At 38.1% G+C, this 21,589-nt stretch overlaps 1 protein-coding gene across 1 annotated transcript; it reads right to left on the reverse strand.

The window, feature by feature from the left end:
* Nucleotides 1–19,427: 19,427 nt before the first annotated feature.
* LOC145131043 (protein FAR1-RELATED SEQUENCE 6-like) lies at nt 19,428–19,862 on the reverse strand. The gene has a single exon (XM_079065781.1). It carries the CDS (start codon nt 19,860–19,862, stop codon nt 19,428–19,430), a length of 435 nt encoding a protein of 144 aa, XP_078921907.1.
* Nucleotides 19,863–21,589: the final 1,727 nt, after the last annotated feature.

A 21,589-nucleotide genomic window follows, 5' to 3' on the forward strand; every position in this document is an offset into this window, starting at 1 on the left:
ATAAAAGAAAATGTTTCTAAGTTTTTCGAAAACGTGTCAAAATGGTAAGCAAGGATTAAAATGGTTTACATGCCCTTAAAAGCACATCTATCCATTGAAATGGATTTGAAATGAAATTAAAATAGCAAGGTTAAAAAAATATATTGGTTAAATTGAGTTTTGAAGAAAAGTGTTAAGTTAAAGCAAGTTTTCAAAAGATTTTTAGCGAGAATATGGCTTACATTGTTAGGAAATGTCTATTAAGTTGAATGAAGTGATTATAAAATATTTTATCGATGATAAATAAAACCGATGAAGCGAAATAATTTTTCGATGGAAGATTAAGAAGTAAGGAGAAAGTATGTTAGTGTAGTTGATCGTACCTAAATACTAAGGCGAGTACAAAACGAGTATAAGGCGAGTGCCGATGTCTTTTCCCCAAAATAAAGGACAAGAAAAATTGTTTGAAAAACATTTTTAATATAGAGGCCAAAAGGATATCCTATGTTAAGTTTTAAGCTCAAGGTGGAAACAACCTAAAGCTAAATTCGTAGCGTAGTAGAGAAGTCTCACGTATGGGTTAAACCTCCGTGTCTCCTCATGAGTCGAACCTGGAATGCCTGCCAATGGTATCCAAGTGATTACTTAGTGGCGACTCATCTACCTCCTTACGTGATGCTCCAGTTTTCATCTGTGTCGGTATCGGAAAGCTTTCCTAGTTGTAACTATGGTACAAAGACGATGAAGAGGTACTGAGGTATAATTGGTATAGGTTTCGACTAAAGATTATTACTAGTGTGTATCTAGCTACTAACCTTACATCTAAAGTCAACAGCTACCGAGGAATACTCATTCTCAGTACTAAGTGCATTGCTCCTAGAGTGGCTAGTGATATAACCTAAGTGGTTAACCTCGCACTTGATAAGGGATAAGATTATTTCTAAATAAAGGCATTGTTATAAAAGTGCACTTAGTTTCTAAGTGTATCTAGATGAATGCCTATAATATGCAATGCCCGTACGCACACCGAAAAACTTTGTTTTTCAAAAGTTCAAGCTGAAAATCGTTTTGAACATAATTCTACTATAACCGTTTCCAGCCTCGCATTAATTTTCCTTAATTAAGCATAGTTGGCCAGGCTATACTTAATTAAAGTCCAATAATACGTACTCGAATTAGTTATACCAGTAGTGTGTTCAGTATTTTAAAAACATTTTGAATTTTTTTTTTGGCTATAGTTGTGGTTCTCTAAAGGAAAACCGGTATTCTCTATAACCTTCAGCTCTGATACCATTTTCTGTCACACCCTGCTAAAGCGGAAACACGAGGCGTGGCAGTATAAAGGGTTTCATAGCAAAAGTTAAAAGACAACACCAACCATAATATTAAAAATCATTACAATTTTACAATGGGTTTGAACAACTTTTAAAAGAAATTACAATGTAAATTGAAATACAACACATGCGAATGCTCCTAAAAGTGAAGTGTCCCTAAGTGCCACTTACTCGATGATTCCTGAAAAAGCATGTAAAACGAGCGTCAACTATAAAAATAGTTGGTGAGTACTCACAGATAAACAAAATAATATTGGTTCCATGAATTGAAATCAAAGTTTTGATAAAAGTTTCCAATAATAAAAATATATTGTTAAAATGAGTAAATAAGTTTGTAAAAACAAAGTTCTTTGTCATCATGAGAGATAAAGTATGTTGCCCAAATAAGATGCAACATTCATATTCTCATGGAAGATAAAGTTCGTTACTCAAACGAGTAAACAAGTTTCATTGCTAAAATGAGCAATCAATTTCGTTGCTACAAGGAGCAAACAATTTCATTGCTAAAACATGTATATAAGTTTTCAGTAATAAAAGTTCGTTGTTGTAATGAGAAACAAAGTTCATTGCTATAATTAATGACACGTTTATTGCTATAACGAGAAACGAGTTTGTATGTGTATGAGCAAACAATGAATCTCAACCAAACCTATGACTGAAGCCCTTTCAAGATCTATGCTTATCGTTCCATAGATGAATATGGTATCATGCACTCCCGCAATAGGGCGAGTGAGGAGTTGTCAATTCCTAATAGCGCTATCCATAATGACCATTGGATCAAAGAGTTAATGGTTAGAGATAAGGGAAGGGCCTTAGTACGATAAGTTCTCATGTTCCGTGTTGCATAGACATACATAGAGAGACATAGCAATAAAATAGCAATCATGTTTGATACAAATCAATTTAAATACAACATTCAAATAATAGTTTTTCGGGACATGCTTTTCCACCCCAAAAACATAAAAACTGAAAATAGGGGAGTGCGTGAATACTCACAATATGCATTGAGATGATGCAAATGGTGCCTTTACTACGCTCCACTCGTACCACTATTGATTCCTACAATAATGGTATTCGCTAGTGAGTCTCTAATCGAAATCTAACACTAGTATACTTACTACTACAATAGAATTATGCCAATAATGTGTTAAAATTTAATATTGATAAGTTAAAAACATTTTTCTATGGAAATTAAGTTTCAAAGAATCAATTGTTATATAACAATTTAAGTGAAAAATTTCCATTATTGCAATGTTAATATTTAACATTTTAGAGGTGTTCCAATGATTAAATACTCAAAACTAAATCAATTTAGTTCTAAAATTTCCCAAAGTTTTCATTTTAGTTTTAATTGAAGTCAAAGACCTCAAGATAAATTTTCTTGAATTTTTGATTTGTCTGACTATTTTTCACGATTTTAGTTTCTTGAATAACCATAAAATCATGAAAAATACTAAACAGTTAATAAAAATTACCAAACTTCAGATTTTGGTTCTAAATGTACTAAAAGACTTCTAGATAAATTTTCATGGATTATGAATATGTATAACCATTTTTCATATATTTAATTCTCTAAATAGATACAAATTCATGAAAAATAGAAATCAGTTTCCAAAATTACCCAAACTTTTTATATTACTGTTATTAAACATTATTAAGCTGGGAAAAATATAAAAATTGATTTCTAAACTGTTTAACCAAATTTTATGATTTTTGAGCATTTATTCTAGTAAAAATTAAAATAAATAGGAAACAGTTTCCAAAATTGCCCAAAATTTTTGTAACACTTTTATTATACATGTAGACGCTGTGAAAAATATAAAAGATATTTTTCAGTTAGTGTTGCTATTTTTCCTTGTTTAATCCTCTTAAATAATCATTAATTGAATAATAATTATTAAACAGTTAAAGTAAATTACCAAAAATTTTGTACACTTCATTTATAGAGTAAATAATCTGGGAAAAATACCAAATGTGATTTTTATATAATGAAATCTGATTTTGTGTATTTAAGTGTATTTAATCTTAGAAAATAGGAGAAAAATAGTATACAGAAGAGAAAAATCATCACAAATTTTATGTAGCATCCTAATGTACTACAAGGTGTTCTGGTAAATGTTTATGAATTTTGGATAAGCAGAACTATTTTTCCTGTTTTTAGTCCATAATATACACAAAAATCGGAGAAAAATAGGAATACATTATGAAAAATTCTGAAAATATTTTTCTAAGTCTTCCACAGAGAGTATAAGCTGCGAAAATTATTATATAACCTTTTCAAATTATCTAAAGCGGTTTTATGATTTATTGGGGCTAAACAAAAAGAAAATTCAAAACCATATTAAACAGTAACAAAAATCGATGAAACTTAATGAGCGATCATTATTTAGCATAGGGGTCATCCACAAATTTAACTAGGATTTATAGACCCCAGAAAGTATTATATATGATTTATTGCCCTATTTTCTTGCATTAATTATAGTAATTCGAGATAAATGAATTATCTTCTGGAAATTTACAGAGCATCTTATTTTGTTGATGGGAATCTGGGAAAAATCGGATTTGGTCAGAAAAGGAGTTTTAGATATTTATTTGGAAATAAATCTTTCATGAACATATTTGAAAGCTTTTAACAACATACTTTGATGATCTAGCATCTAAGCTTGAAGATCATCACATGCATGTTTGTTTGAAGTTCATTCATGAGTTTGAAATGTTTAAAATTCGTTTTTTAAAGAAAACTTTGGATGCATGTGGTGATTTTCCACCAAAACGTGTAGAAAAGTGCATTTCCATGGTTTTGACTTAGGTTTAGGTCATGGATCTTCACCATTTTGTAACATGCAAGATGTTTTTGGTGAAAATCTACCACCATCATCATCAAAAATGAAGTGAATGAACATTCACACAAATTTTCTAAGAGAATGGTGTAGAAGAACAAGGAAATGCAAGAAAAACCTTTAAAACTAGAAAGAAAAGTGAAGGAGATTGAAGGATTTTCGTGATTACCATGAAGAACAACCCTAGAAGATGAAGATTTGAAGGTTAAGAGATGTTCTTGGCTGGAGAATTTCGTGGTTTTAGAGAGGGAAAGAGAGAGTTTGAGTGTGGTAAATGGTGGAGTGTGAGAGAGAGAGAGAGAAGTGAAGGAGATGGAGTGTGAGAGAGGAGTGATTATGTGTTTTGGGAAGAGGGGAAGCATCTTGGGAAGAGGGTGGACGGTTTTGAGTGTAAAATGCCCTCCCTCTCTTTTAATTTTATAAAAAAATTCAATTCTTTTATAAAAATATCAAACTTTTTATAAAATATACACCCTAACCAAGTTTTTGCTCATGAAACCTTGATTTTTGACTTATAAATTTAGGGCAATTGTTAATGACTTAAATTTTATTTTCCTTAAATGAATTTTCATAATTTTAATTATTATAAGATAATATTAGAAGCTTCATAATTATTTTTATAGAAATTTTAAGGTTAAAGTTTATAAATGTGAGTTTTTAGGGCATTTAGGGCTTTTGAGAGTATGTAAGTCTTTGGATATCAAAATTAATTAAATATTTGAGACTTGAAATTATGTTATGGTATTATAACTCTTTTATAGTTATAAATAATGTTTGTAACTTATTTTATCGGCTTATTGGCATTTTATGTAGTGGTTTCGAGATTCAAGCGAAATTGAGGAAATCAAGTATACTAGGCCTAGTTTTCAACTTTGACTCAAGTTTCTATGAGATTATGACCTAATTTCTACTACTAGGTCAAGTGCAAGATGGGTGTATATGATTCATGAAATGGTTTTCAAGTCAAGGAATGACCCGAATGTGGATAGTCATTAAAGTTAAGTAGTTGTAGAATTCACATAACCATGTGAAATCTAAGTACACTATGATTCGATTCTACTTGTTTCCAAGTTTCTAGTAGGTTATAACTTAGCTTCTAGTTACTAAGTCTAGTATGTGTCGTGCCTATACGTGCAACTAAGTTTAGTCAAATCTAGAACCGACTCGAATTTTGACGGTTGTCACACCTGAGATGTACAAATGTCATTTAACTCGACGCCTGAAGAACGTTGGAAAGGTCTCTAGTCATATCAAGTATGGTTATACGACTCACATTATGTATAAATCACCTTTAGTTTACAATCTGACACTCTTCAACGGTTTTATTTATACTAAATAGAACTAAAACACACTACGTATACTGGTCAAGCCAGGGTTTTCAAACAGAACAAATTATGCTATGACTTTACATACAAAATATTTATACTTCATGATTAGCTTTAGCTAGTCACATGAGGTAGTATTTTCGCATATCACTACAGTTTTCAGTAACGAACATTCATGGTTTTATACATAACTGATAACACTACATTTTCACTAAAGAAAATATCGGATTTTCTGGAATCTATACAAACATTTCGGCTAGCTCATCAACAAGTTTTCATTACAAATTACTGCTTATGAACTCACCAGCTTTATGCTGATATTTTCAAACTGCTTGTATTCTCAGGAAATCAGTAGACAGGTACCTGCTGGGTTTTTGAGGAGTGGCAGCAATAAGAGTTTAATGTTTATATTCATACAAATTATATGATGTAATTCAAACAAGTTCCAGACGATTTCCAAATTGATGTAAAGATTTTTATCTAAGTTTTCATTGTAATGGTTGCGTTGCTATGATTGCTATTATACATTGGTTGTGATGCTATACATGACGTCCTCCGCCCTGGAACGTTTCCGCCATCGGTTTCGGGGTGTGACAGATTGGTATCAGAGCCCTTGTTTATAGCGAACTAGTATACCGAACCTTACGTGGTATACAACTATAAACACTAAGGGGCCTAAGTGCTCTACGCTAAAAGTATACTTTCAAAATATAAAGTATTTTTATAAAAGTATACGAGCATGCATCCATAACAAAATTCGCGTCGCTAGTAGAAAAGAACAAAAGTATTTGGATGCTGGAACACTGCGGTTAAACCTGGGCAGTTATGTAATCATGTCTAGGGTGAATATAGCCTGATCAACTATATTCAGTCGAGACATGACCAGCATGTGTTTGGGAGTGACTGTGGTGCTACAGCAGGCCTAAAACTTACCAAAAATCATCTCACATAAAATACTATAGGAGTATTTTCGCTAGAACCAAACTCAGTATACAGATTCACTCTAAGTGTTGCTACCTCTCCTTCCTTAAGCGATAACTTACTTGTATTAGTAACCTTTCTGTGTTTATCGCACGGTAGAATACTTTCATTATCAGGATGAGATATATTTTGTTTTTATATCTCGAGGACTTACCATCCTCTTCTTCTTGATTGTTTCTAGAAGAAGATGCCTCCTCGACCAAGACCCATCAGAAGAAACGACAACACTCCGCCACCACCACCACCCCCACAGTTCGACCCCGTCATGTTTCAGGCAGCAGTTACAGCCGTCGTGACTGCAGCAATGACACAGGTGAATGCTGGTGGGGCTGGAGGTGGAACCGACCCACAGAGACAAGATGGAAGTCAGGGACATCAAAATGAGTGTTCCTACAAGGACTTCATGCCTGCGAAACCCAAGTCTTTCGACGGAAATGGAGGTGTCATCGCTCTAACTCGGTGGTTCTAGAAGATCGAATCCATCTTCGAAATTTGCGCCTGTTCCGAAGCAAACAAGGTGAAGTTTGCTGTCCGCACCTTCACTGACAGAGCTTTGACCTGGTGGAATGGTCGAGTCAAAACCCTAACCCTGCCAGTGGCTAATGCCATGGGTTGGGAAAGACTGAAGGAACTCATGCTGGCTGAATACTACCCGAGGGGCGAGGTGCAAAAGTTGGAGCACGAACTTTGGAACTTGAAGATGAAGGGTTCTGACATTGCTGCTTACACTGCTAGATTCTGTGATCTGGCACTTCTCTGTCAGGGAATGGTCACCCCGGAAAGCAAGAAAATCGAGAGGTACATCTGGGGGCTGACACAACCCACCAAGGGAAATGTCTTGGCTGCTATACCGACTACATTTGAAAGCGCCAAGGATCTAGCACAGACTCTGATTGATCATGGAATCGATCTGGATGAAGTGGCAGCTGTCTCTGAACCACAAAAGGAAAGTGGTGGGAAGAAGAAGAAGTTTGGTAACAAACGAAAGGGACAGTCTTCGCAGGAGCCCTCCAAGAAGCAACAAATAGTGGCAGTTCATGTTGTTACCGCTCCCGCTGCTGCTCCCACTGCTGTTCCAACCACCCGATCCCCTACTGGTGGTTATGCTGGAAAACTACCTCTGTGCAACAAGTGTAACTTCCATCATCACGGACCCTGACGTGAGCTGAGTTGCAACAACTGTGGAAGGAAGGGACACACAGTTCGATACTGCAGGACACCGGCTCAACCAACCAACCAGGCACCGGGAGCGGGCGCTGGTCAAACTTGTTATGGATTTGGAGAGACTGGGCACTTCAGGAGAAACTGCCCCAAGGCAACAACTGGTGGCAATACAAGAAGAGTTCTGGTGATGGGCCAGGAGGAAGCAGTTGCTGACCCTACCGTTGTTACGGGTACGTTCCTCCTTGACAACTCTTATGCATGCATTCTCTTCGATTCGGGTGCGGAGAGGAGTTTTGTTAGTCATACATTCAAACATCTAATCAAATGTAAATCCCAACCTCTAACCGAAACATTTACCGTCGAGATGGCTAATGGAAAGAAGGAGAGCACTAACGACATATTCATAGGCTGTACCCTTACCCTAGACAATTATTCTTTTCCTATCGATCTTATGCCTGTGTCCATCAAGAGTTTCGACGTCATTATCGGCATGGACTGGTTAAGCTCCAATCGTGCTGATATTCTTTGCTTCGAGAAGGCTATCCGTCTCAATCTTTCCTCTGGTGAAGCCCTTATGATTTATGGTGATAAGCCTAGCTCGAACCTCCGTATCATTTCGTGCATCAAAGCCCAGAAACCAACGCACCGGTAGTATTCATGGACTTGATGAATCGGGTGTGCCGCCCTTTCCTAGACAAGTTCGTGATTGTGTTCATCGACGATATAATTGTCTATTCGCGGAGTGAGGATGACCATAAACAACACTTAAGGCAGGTGTTGGAAACATTAAGGGTAGAAAAGCTATACGCGAAATTTTCGAAGTGCGAATTCTGGATCAGGAAGGTGAATTTCCTTGGACACGTGATTAGCAAGGAAGGAATATACGTGGACCCTTCCAAGATCAAGGCGATTGAGAACTAGTCTGCACCGAAGACACCCACAGAAATCCGACAATTCTTGGGTCTCGCGGGCTATTATCGCAGATTCATCCAGAACTTCTCCAGAATCGCTAAGCCCTTAACTACCCTGACGCAAAAAGGGGTAACCTTTAGTTGGGGAGTCAAGCAAGACACTGCGTTTCAAACATTGAAGCAGGCCCTATGCAGCACACCTATCTTGTCCCTGCCCGAAGGGACAGAAGACTTCGTTGTCTACTGTGATGCATCCAATCAGGGCCTAGGCTGTGTCCTCATGCAACGAGGAAAGGTTATCGCCTACGCCTCGAGACAGTTGAAAACACACGAAGTCAATTACACAACTCACGATTTAGAGTTGGGAGCAGTGGTCTTTGCGTTCAAGATCTGGAGACACTATCTCTATGGAACCAAGTGCACTATCTTCACCGACCATAAGAGCTTGCAACATATTTTCGATCAAAAGGAGTTAAACATGAGACAACGGTGATGGGTAGAGTTACTCAGTGACTACGAGTGCGAAATTCGCTATCATCCCGGAAAGGCCAATGTGGTAGCAGATGCCCTCAGTCGAAAGGAGTATTCAGGACGTAAGGTGAAGGCACTAACAATGACCATCCATTCCCATTTAACCGCGCAACTCAGAGAGGCTCAACTGGAAGCCTTAAAACCCGAGAACGTGGCAAATGAGTCACTGCGAGGAATGGACAAGAACTTGGAGGTCAAAGGAGACGGAGTGTACTATTTCATGAACCGGATCTGGACCCCAAAGTTCGGCGGGTACAGAGAGGTTGTCATGAATGAGGCTCACAAGACGAAATACTCCGTTCATACAGGTTCGGATAAGATGTACTTGGATCTCAAACAGCTCTATTGGTGGCCAAACATGAAAGCAGAGATCGCTACCTTCGTGGGCAAGTGCCTGACTTGCGCCAAGGTGAAGGTCGAATATCAGAAGCCCTCAGGTCTACTTCAACAGCCGGAAATACCTGAGTGGAAGTGGGAAAGGATAACCATGGATTTTATCACCAAGTTACCCAGATCTCCGAGTGGGCACGATGCCATCTGGGTAATTATCGATCGATTAACGAAGTCCGCCCACTTCCTGCCAATCAAAGAAAACTTCAAGATGGAGAGACTCACACGGATCTACATTCAAGAGATAGTTCGCCTTCATGGTGTACCTGCATCCATTATCTCCGATCGAGATAGCAGGTTTACATCGAGGTTCTGGCAGTCTCTACAGAAGGCTCTTGGAACTAAGTTGGATATGAGCACGGCTTATCATCCGCAGACTGATGGACAGAGTGAGAGAACAATTCAGACATTGGAAGATATGTTGAGAGCCTGCGTCATCGATTTCGGCACATCATGGGACGCTCATCTTCCTTTGGTTGAATTTTCCTACAACAACAGCTACCATACCAGCATCAAGGCTGGGCCGTTTGAAGGTCTCTATGGCCGTAAGTGCAGATCCCCTCTGTGCTGGGCTGAGGTGGGTGACACGCAGCTAGCCAGGGGTCAAGCCCCAGACAGCACTCTCACTGGTCCTGAAATTATCCGAGAGACAACCGAAAAGATTGTGCAAATCCGGGAACGACTGAAAGCCGCACGAGATAGACAAAAGAGCTACGCAGATAAGAGACAAAAACCTTTGGAGTTCCAGGTTGGTGACCGCGTCCTTCTAAATGTCTCACCCTGGAAAGGCATGATACGTTTTGGGAAACGTGGAAAGCTAAACCCAAGGTACATTGGACGGTTCGAAATCCTTGCTAGGATCGGTCCCGTGGCACACAAACTTCAGTTACCCCGAGAGCTCAGCAACATCCATCCTGTTTTCCACGTATCGAACCTAAAGAAGTGTTTGTCTGATGAGACACTTGTGAATCCTCTCGACGAGATTGAAATCAACGAGAACCTCAACTTCGTGGAAGAACCTATCGAAATCATGGATCGGGAAGTCAAACGAACGAAACAAAGTCGCATCTCGATAGTGAAGGTTCGCTGGAATGCCAAGCGGGGACCTGAATTCACTTGGGAGCGCGAAGATCAGATGAAACAGAAATACCCGCATCTCTTTCCTAATCCATGATTTGTGTTCTGCGTTCAAATTTCGGGACGAAATTCCCTCTATCGGGGGGATGATGTGACAACCCGAAACTTTGTCCGTTTCCGTTACGCGAGTTTCGTTAATAAAATTTCGAATTTGTTAACTTTTCCGTCAAACTTCTTGGTTTTGAAAATAATATAGTTATGTATATAATTAAATTATTTGCGAGTCGGAACCAAAAATCGCGCGGAAACCCGATTATTTCGAAAAATCAAGCATTTTCGGTCTAAATGAGATTACAACCGTAAACGTGTTTACGGCCGTAAACTCGTTTACGGCCGTAAACCTGTTTACGGTCAATGAAGAGTGGACCCCCCCCCACAACACCCCTATAAATACGATACCTCCACCTTCATTAGAACATTTCTGGCCAAAAACTCTCTCCTTCTCTCTCTAAGAACCTTAAACCGTAAACACTCAAAGCGCCTTCAAATTTCGGAAAAACATCGAGAAACCACGTTTGGAGTCATTTTGGAACGTCTCAGAGCACTCATCTCTTCGAAATCAGCAATCAGAACCATTTTTCTTGAGTTTACGATCCACCTTCAAGAACTGTAAACCCTGTTCTTGAGTTTACGGTCCAACCTTCAAAGACCGTAAACTCTGTTCTTGAGTTTACGGCCGTAAACTCGCCGAGCCTTCAGAAACCGTAAACTATAGATCACGGCCGTAAACATCTTTTTGGTGGTGCTTTTGGCTGAAAACTCATTTTCTTCGATTCGATCAAGTCCCAGATTTCGTTAAGTGTCGTGCAACAACTCGAGGATCTTCATTTCAGTCAACGATTTCACGAACAAATGTGAGTTCATACCCCTACGTTTTCCGTATTTTTAATGTTTTAAGGGGAGGGGGGAGGGATACAAGCTAAACATAAATGTTTTCAAAACTCATGAAATTCTCATACTTTAACCCTTTTGTACTGTGTTGAGCATAATGGACGTTTTCACTAAACTTGCATGGTTTTCCGGACTCGCTATTCACTACGTTTTACATGCAAACTATAATCGGTATAATTTGGGATTTTCTAAACATAACAAGTATAGAAACTTTCACTACTAAACGTATGCACAAAGACATAAATAGTTTACAGTTTGCATCATTACTTTATCGCGTTTTCATAACTGTATCTATCACTACAAACGGTATACATTCGGATTTCCACTACGGTAGAACGCTACTACACTGCATGTAAACTAGATTGTACGATACTGTGAGGTGCTACTTCACTACTGTACCCTTAGGTGTACAGGGATAAATCCTACCACTATATAACCAGAGTCTCCTGGAGGGAGAGCGTGAGATTTGTGAATAGATCTATTCGGGACTGACAATCCCACATCTGGACTGCTAGCAACAGTTAGGCGGGCACGCCTGAGATGTACAAATGTCATTTAACTCGACGCCATAAGAACGTTGGAAAGGTCTCTAGTCATATCCAGCATGGTTATACGACTCACATTATGTATAAATCACCTTTAGTTTACAATCTGACACTCTTCAACGATTTTATTTATACTAAATAGAACTAAAACACACTACGTATACTGGCCAAGCCAGGGTTTTCAAACAGAACAAATTATGCTATGGCTTTACATACAAAATATTTATACTTCATGATTAGCTTTAGCTAGTCACATGAGGTAGTATTTTCGCATATCACTACAGTTTTCAGTAACGAACATTCATGGTTTTATACATAACTGATAACACTACATTTTCACTAAAGAAAATATCGGATTTTCTGGAATCTATACAAACATTTCGGCTAGCTCATAAACAAGTGTTCATTACAAATTATTGCTTATGAACTCACCAGCTTTATGCTGATATTTTCAAACTGCTTGTATTCTCAGGAAATCAGTAGACAGGTACCTGCTGGGTTTTTGAGGAGTGGCAGCAATAAGAGTTTAATGTTTATATTCATACAAATTATATGATGTAATTCAAACCAGTTCCAGACGATTTCCAAATTGATGTAAACATTTTTATCTAAGTTTTCATTGTAATGGTTGCGTTGCTATGATTGCTATTATACATTGGTTGTGATGCTATACATGACGTCCTCCGCCCCGGAACATTTCCGCCATCGGTTTCGGGGTGTGACAAGCTTGTTTGATTAGACAGTAAAAAGTTAGGGTTAATCGAAGAGCTTGTTTTGATTAACTAATTTAGGTAAAAGAGAAATTACTAGAGCTTGTTAGTTTTTCTCAGTACCAGCTTAGATAGAATGCATCTCAAATAATCAGCTCTGCATTAGTTACATGATTAGGAAAGTCACAGCAGAACTGAAACCGTTATTATTATTGATTTTCATTTAGTTTAATATCATTTCAATTTTAGTTTTTAGTTTAATTCAAATCCCCCTTTTATAATTTCTATTTTGACTAGATGTGCCTGATGCAAAAAGGCATTGACTTTTAGGCTGTGTCCCTGAGGATTCGACCCTGCTTCCCTGTGCTATATTTTTAGTGTAACAAGCAGTGATAATTTACTTGTTTAATACGCGCGCGACAACGTGTTAAAAAATTGGCGCCGTTGCCGGGGACACGGTGCTTTCTAATAGTTTTATGCCAAGAATTATTCGTTCAGGTACACCTTTAGTTTTTGATCCAGAAATCGAGCGAACTGCAAGGAAACTGAAGAAAGAAGCAGCAAGAAAAAAACAATCAGCTAGTCTCTTTGGTTCATCATCTTCCATACCCCCAGAAACCTCCACACCACAAGGCACTCCCTTGTGGAGCGAATCAGATCCGTTTTTTCCAAAAGTACCCCCATCATCACCTCAAAACAACCCATATAAAACTTATTCCCCACCTTCCTCCGTTAAATCTGAAACCACAGACTCTTCAGAATCCGAATCTGAAGAATCAGACATGAGCGGAAACGGAGACGATGCTGAAAAGACTCTTCGCGAGTGGGCAACACAAGAGGTTACCCAACAACCTCTATGTATCACTTTTCCAGAAGTCCAGAAATTCGAACTTAAATCTGGGCTGATTCATCTTCTTCCCACATTCCGCGGACAGGAAAACGAAGACCCACATAAATTCCTCAAGGAATTTCGTGTGGTTTGTTTAGGAATGAAGCCGCATGCTGTTACAGAAGATCAGATTAAACTAAGGGCATTCCCCTTTACGGTTCATGATGCAGCAAAGGAGTGGTTATATGACCTCCCATCTGGTTCGATAACAAGCTGGAACGAGCTTGCCAAACTTTTTCTGGAGAAATATTTTCCCGAGGCGAAAGTGTCAAATTTGCGCAGAGAAATTCTCGGTATAAAGCAAGAGAAAAGAGAGGCTCTCCATACTTATTGGGAGCGGTTCAAGAAGCTGCTGGTCCGATGCCCTCAACATGGAATTAGTGATTATCAGTTGTACCAGTGTTTCTGCGAAGGCTTGATACCCATGGAGAGGCGACTTATACATGCATCAAGTGCAGGGTCACTTTCAGATATGACACCAACAGAGATCCAGACATTGATTGAAAAGCTGGAAAACGAATCTAAGCATTCAACAACTGAAGAAGAGTGGTACCCGGACCAGCCAAGAGGAGTCAAAGAAATAAGTAATTCCCACCTGGAATCTCAAATTTCAGAATTGACTAAGGCTGTCCTCCTGCTAACAAAAGAAAAAGGTATCGAGTTAAAAGTCAAAGCTTGCGGGATCTGCTACAAAATTGGGCACCCAACTGATATTTGTCCATTATTGCAAGAAGATACAGTTGCAGTCAAAGCTGTTGGAGGCTATTAGAATAATTACCAGAATAATTTTCAGCAAAAGCAGCAATATCAGATGCCACCCGGATTTCAGGAACATTGAAATTTTCAGCAGCCGGGCTTTCAGCAGAACTTTCAGCAGCAAAATTACCAGAATCAGAACACACATCAGCAACCCAGTAGTTCCAATGTGGCCTTAGAAGATATAGTTAAAAGTCTGGCCACCAGCACTCATGCGTTCCAGAACGAAACCAGAGCCAGTATCAAAAATCTGGAGCAACAGGTGTCTCAACTTGCCACTTTTATGGGTCGACTGGAATCTCAAGGAAAGTTACCGGGGTATACAGAAAACAATCCAAAGCACAATGTGAGTGCTATTTCCTTGAGAAGCGGAAAGACATATGAAGGCCCAAGCTTATCTGAACCAGAAAATAAGGCTGAGGAAGAATTTGAAGAAATTATGGTTGAAGAAGGAGATGTGGAAGAGACATAAAAAGGAGCTGAAGCTGAAGAGTATGAAGAGGTTTTGGTTGAAGAAGAAGCTGAAAAAGAAACTCCAACACTACCCAAGCCAATTCTGAAGGAGTACAAGCCACTACCGCCCTTCCCATCGCGACTGAGGAGCACGAAACGCGAGCGTGAGGGTGAGGACATTATGGAGATTTTTCGCAAAGTAGAGGTAAACATCCCGTTACTTGATGTTATAAAACACATTCCTCGTTATGCTAAGTTTTTAAAAGAATTATGCGTTTCAAAGAAAAAACTAAAATCCAATGAAACAATTAAAGCTGGTGAAAATATTTCTTTAATTTTGCAAAATCGTTTGCCTCCAAAGTGCAAGGATCCGGGGATTTTTTCTGTTCCTTGTAAATTGGGGAACCTTAATTTTCCAAAAGCCATGCTTGATCTAGGAGCTTCAGTCAATGTCCTTCCCTATTCTGTTTTTGAAAAATTAAAAATAGGAACTTTACAAAAGACCGGAACAATTATACAGTTGGCTGACCACTCGACAGTACACCCAAAAGGTGTGCTGGAGGATGTTCTTGTCCAAGTTGATAATCTGATTTTTCCCACTGATTTTTACATTTTGGACATGGGAAACTTGGACACTTCAGATACAAACTCTATTATTTTGGGAAGACCTTTTATGAAAACCGCAAAAACGAAAATTGATGTTTTTAATAGTATGATTTCAATGGAGTTTGATGAGGAAGTGGTTAAATTTAAAATTAATAATGATGATTTTCCTTCTGAAAATATTTCTATCAATTATATGGGTACCAACAGTCCTTTGTCTGAGGGTTGCTGTGAGTTTTCTAATGTCTCTGTGCAAGAAAATGTTTTAGACAGGAATTCATAGGATAATATATCCAAGGAGCTGGCAGAAGATAAGCTTGGGGAGGTGGAAGAGGTTGAGCTGAAATCTGCTACGGAAGAAGAATCAGATAAAAATATGAAAAGGAAAAAGCTTTTGGAAAAAGAAAAGGTGGAAGTGGTGATTTCAGATACAAATCTGAAAAGAAGAAAAATTGAAGAAAAGGAAGAGAAGAATTATGGGAAAAAGAAGAAGATCAGAAAGAGGAAGAAGTTTGAAAATCTACAAAGCTTACCTGAAGACAATTTGAATTCTTTTCATTTTGCTGAACAAGTTCCAGATCCACCCATCTTGCCATATTTGAAGGGATCTGGAGTCACAAGAAAAAGAGTTGAGCTTCAGAGAAGTCCCAACCACACCAGTTCATAAACCTGGTTGGGCAAAGTCGAGCCAACGACTTTAAAAAAAAGGCGGCTTTCCGGGAGGCAACCCGATGTTTAGTTTTTACTTTTCCACTTTCAATAAAGAGATGGTCGCAGTCCCAAGCAAGCTTGGGGAAATCATAGGATCGTCAGAGTTACTGAAATCCAGATTTTTCGTCAACATTCATCGTCAAAATCAGATTTCTGCAAACTTATCAGGTACATTCTTTCCTGGCTGCAAATTTTTGTTTAATTTCTTTATTGAGTTGTTCATTCCTCTCTAAGCATTGAGGACAATGCATCATTTTAAGCTTGGGGAGGGGGTTAGTGTAAATATTTGCATTTTTGTTTAAAATTTTAATTTTTCAGTTTTTTTAGTTAAATTTTTCAAAATTTTCTTTTTGCATTTTGTTTTCTGTATTGCATTTGCATATAAAAAATTCAAAATTTTGAAAAATCCAAAAAATATTATATTTTCCTTTTTATTTTTTCTGCATTCATAAAAACAAAGAAAAACCCAAAAAGATTTTATTTCTACATGGGATGAGGATATCTTTTTACATTCGATAGCTCTGTTAAGATGAAGTGTGATAGTTACCGAAAATAAAAGTCTCATTACAATTAATTTTAAGAATTATTTTTTTTCAAGTGCTTTAAATGTTTTCAATATGAACCAACATAAGAGCCAAATAGTTTTTACAATGAAAGTGTGGGATGGAAAAACGAACAGTGTTTTGAAAATAATTTCCTTGAATGCCTTAAAAAGAACCTAGATTGGATAACCCTTATCATTCCTTGAAGTACTGAACCCTATAGTTTATGCGCCTTTTGAGGTTAGGAGGGAACTCTCGTTATACCCATAATAGTTATCATTTTTGAAGTATTGAAGATATGGAGGGCCTCAAAGTAAAATTCGCGCCCAGTCAATATATATGTTAGAAATGGTACATCAAGCAACTTGAAGAAATCTGCAAGTCAAAGTCAAATCCAAGTCAAGTTCAAGTCGAAATCAAGAAGCAAGCAAGTTAAATCTAAAGAGTTGATCAAGACAAAGAAGATGTGTGGTATAATGAGATTGATCCCTCGATAGTGGAATCATAGGGGTAAGCTTGGATCATTTGTCCATAATGGAGCTTACCGCGTTTACTGGACGAGTTCGGAAAAAAAGGAGGGGTTGGTCAAACTAAGTTTTTATAAATGAATTTTCGTGAAATGATTTTTAAAAATACACTGTTTTCACAAATTTAATTCGGCGTAAAAATTATTTTCTCAATCTTGGTTTAACTAATTAAATATGAAATATGAATCGTTAATATGAAATTATCGAGACTGTTGTCTAGGTAGTGATTTCATTGGAGCTTCCTCGTTGTGAAATCTGATCATGTGAACAAAACAAAAAGAGTGAACTGTTTTGATAAAGTTTAAATTTTTAGTTTCCTTAATCTTGTTTTAGTTTTTATTTTAAGTTCCTTTTTATGTCATCTACATCTTTCCATCTGTTAATAATGTTTTATCTTCTTCTTACTTGAGGGCAAGTAAGGTTTAAGCTTGGGGAGATTTGTTAGATGCCATTTTATGCATCTTATAGGGTAATTTTCATCATCATTTAGGATCATATTTTGTACATTTTCATGTCATTTATTTAAATAATGTTCAGCTCGTGTATTTCGTTAGAATTCCCGTACTACTCATGTTTTTATGTCAATTTCAGATAGTTCGAGTGGAGCAGTGCTTTGGGAGCAGTTGGATGCACGTTTGGAACTTAAAATGAAGCTTGGAACTTATGGAGTATGTTGAGGAATGATTGCAAGATGTTTTGGTCAAGAAACATTCGATCGAATTGATCACACGAAGATAGAATCTGCAATCTAAAGTTAAAGGATGTTGCTGGCAGCTTTGACCCCCTGTCAGTATTTTGACCATATCTCGAGAACCATAACTCCGATTGACGCGATTCAAAATGATCTGAAAAGTAGACGAAATTTCGGACGTCTTAGGCACAACATGCGATCGCAGGTTGCCTTCATGCGATCGCATGGGGCCTTTTTGCGATCGCAGGTTAGGTCGTAGGTTGGATTCGAGGTTTTTTAGTGCCAAAAATTCATCCGAAAGCAAAAAATGAAAACCTGCGATCGCAGGTTGTGTACATGCGATCGCAGGTTGGCCAAAAAGTGCCAAAATAGTATTCTACTTCATTAAAAAGGCCCGTGACGTGTTTATTTCAAAACCTGCGATCACAACCTCAATATATGCGATCGCATGTTATCCGTTTCTTGTTCCGGAAGCTTCCAAATTGAGTATAAATACAACCCTCATAATCAGTTGAAAGGGTTGGATGATTTTAGACGAAGAAAACCACTTCAAAATGCGATTTTTGAGTTCTTTCAGCGACTTTTGGAGATCTGAAGACTGCGAATCATCTCACACATTTAGTTTATCTAGATTGATCAGTAATGTTTCTTTTATCTAGTTTCATTTCGTTTTTGGCCATGTCTGGCTAAACTTTAGTTTTCAGTTCTGCATAGATTAGTATTTCTCATGTGATTAGTTTTCAGATCTGATTTTTGATTTGTGTTTCTATCTAGATTCTTCAGTTTTGTTCTTAATGAATGTTTGGTTTTAAATTCTTGTTAGTCTGATCACTTAGCTAGGGTTTTATCATTCCAGTTAATCAGTTATAGAATACGTAATTGTTCTTGTCAACTGGTAATAAGTAACAAGTAATAAATCGGTTCCGTGTTTGGGATTTGACTTTATTATAAACTGAAAAATCATACCTTTACGCTTCCGAGCTTGTGAGAAGTATTGGGTATTGTTGGGAATTTTACATAGAACTTAATGCAACTTTTCTGATCTTATTTAAGAGCTTGTTTGATTAGACAGTAAAAAGTTAGGGTTAATCGAAGAGCTTGTTTTGATTAACTAATTTAGGTAAAAGAGAAATTACTAGAGCTTGTTAGTTTTTCTCAGTACCAGCTTAGATAGAAATGCATCTCAAATAATCAGCTCTGGGTTAGTTACATGATTAGGAAAGTCACAGCAGAACTGAAACCGTTTTTATTATTGATTTTCATTTAGTTTAATATCATTGCATTTTTAGTTTTTAGTTTAATTCAAATCCTCCTTTTATAATTTCTGTTTTGACTAGATGTGCCTGATGCAAAAAGACATTGACTTTTAGGCTGTGTCCCTGAGGATTCGACCCTGCTTCCCTGTGCTATATTTTTAGTGTAACAAGCAGTGATAATTTACTTGTTTAATACGTGCGTGACAACGTGTTAACATAGGTCATATAATCATACCGCATGGTAGGGGAATATGCTTTGGTCTATTTCTCACGTGGAATTTGACTGAGATATGTCGCTACATCATCTCTTATATTACGAAGTCCCCCCCAATAGAATTCAAACTCAGTTGTTTTGTAAGCTCTTACCAGCTTCCAAAACAAAATTGTTGTTTTTTTGTGTTTTCCAAAGGTGTGGACTATGTTTCCTATTAGATGAAAACCACACAATCCATGTTGAGCATTTGGAAAAACATTTTGAATACTTATAGCAATTGTGGGTGCCCTATCTGTGACCATTGTCAAACCTTCCACATCACAAATGCATTCATGTAGTTTTTCAAGAAACCATGTCCAAGAATTTGTAGTCTCTTTTGGTAAAATTCCATACCCAATAGGCAAGATCTGATTGTTGCCATCCATAGCTACTGCATGCAAGATGGTGCCTTTGAACTTTCCCTTCAAATGAGCACCATCCATAATAATAACTTTTCTACAACACTCTCTGAAAGCACGTATATGCAACAACAATATAAAAACCATTAATATATCAACAATATAATTTGATTATAAACATTTAAGAAAATTACAAATATATTTAAAAATATGTTACCGCGCATCCTATAGCGAAAAAGCAATACTCAAAACGATCCTCCGAATCAGTTTTTATGTATGCCACAGTACCAGGATTATGTTTCTTCAGATTGTGAAAATAAACTGGAAGGTTGGAGAAACTTTCTTCGGGGGTCCCCATCATCAATCCCAAAGCAAATTGTAACATCCCGAAATTTCAGAAGTTCAATGAAGGGCCAAAAGTGTAAATAAAAGAAGGGACTCGATGAGTAGGTCTGCTTACTCGCCGAGTCGGAGCGGGATTCTGTCGCGTTTTAAGTGGCCAACTCGCCGAGTCGGCGGCTTGGACTCGACGAGTTGGTACTGTAGAGAGAAACCCCTAATCCCGGGGGCTGTGCCCTATATAAAGAACATTATAACCCACCCTTAGCCTCTTTAATACCCTTTTGAGAGCCAGAAACCATAAAATCGAGTGAGCCTCCATTAATAGAGAGAATAGAGCTTTGGAGGAGGAAATCTTGGAAAGGGGCTTGAAGATCAAGAGGCTTGCTGCAAAGGAGTGGTGTAGATCCGGGATCTACTTCAGTTGGAGCTTATATTGGAGGTAATAATCTGTTGCTTGGGCTCTTTTGCATCTAGATCTTTTATCATTTGAGATTTGGGGCATTTTTGGTATGATTGAGAGCTATTTCGAGTTAGAGGCTTAGATCTGAGGTTGCTACCTCAGATCAAGGCTTGTGATGGTCCAAAATGTCATAAAGCTCCTGTCTAAGAGTTGTTGGTGAAGCCCCCTAGTCCTTAACCCTAGCCCTAGAGTGTTTCGGGCCTATATCTCCTTGGTTTTACGTAAAGTTTGCCACTTTATGTGAGGGTTAGACTGTAGAAGAGTGGATCTATGGATTGGAGCCCCTGCATGGTTCGAAAAGCCACTGTATGGATTGAGAACTGGAGAGAATCGGCGACTCACATGGGTGTACTCGACGAGTTGTATGAACATGTGAATGGACTCGGCGAGTTGGAAGAACAACTCGGCGAGTCTGTTGAAGATTGCCTTGCACTCGGCGAGTCTGTTCTCGGACTCGGCGAGTCTGGTCGCAGAACCCCAATCTCTTCTGGTTAAACCTCGAAGCAGTGAGTCGGGAGGTGACTCGGTGAGTTGAGCAGGATGGGACTCGGAGATCGTTGGACTCGACGAGTCTTGGGGTGACTCGGCGAGTTGAGTCGTGTTCTAAGAGTTTTCAAAGTATAAGGACTCGACGAGTCAACGGGTTGACTCGGCGAGTAGAGTCAGTCATGAAGTTTGACTTTGGCCTGGACTTTGACTTTGACCTTCATGGGTGTTATGGTAATTGGTTATTTATGTCAATGGTCCATTTATGGCAATAGGTGTTGGGGTTTGGAGCAGTGCTTCGGGAGTGTGCTGTCGTGGTTCGGTTCTTCAGGTGAGTTATCCTCACTGTACTCAAGGGTCTAAGGCACCAAGGCCGGCCCTTTGAATTGTTGTTTAGAGCTTGTTATGCTTATGTGATGATATGCTTTCTAGTATCCTAGTAGATAGGATAATGATATGATGTTATGCTCTGTTAGCTTAGTATCCTGGAGGATAAGGTAGTTAAGTGATGGTAAGTTTTATT

This window comes from Lactuca virosa, chromosome 1, assembly GCF_052849685.1.
Source record: "Lactuca virosa cultivar CGN04683 chromosome 1, Lactuca_virosa_CGN04683_v6, whole genome shotgun sequence".
NCBI classification, from domain to species: Eukaryota; Viridiplantae; Streptophyta; class Magnoliopsida; order Asterales; family Asteraceae; genus Lactuca; species Lactuca virosa.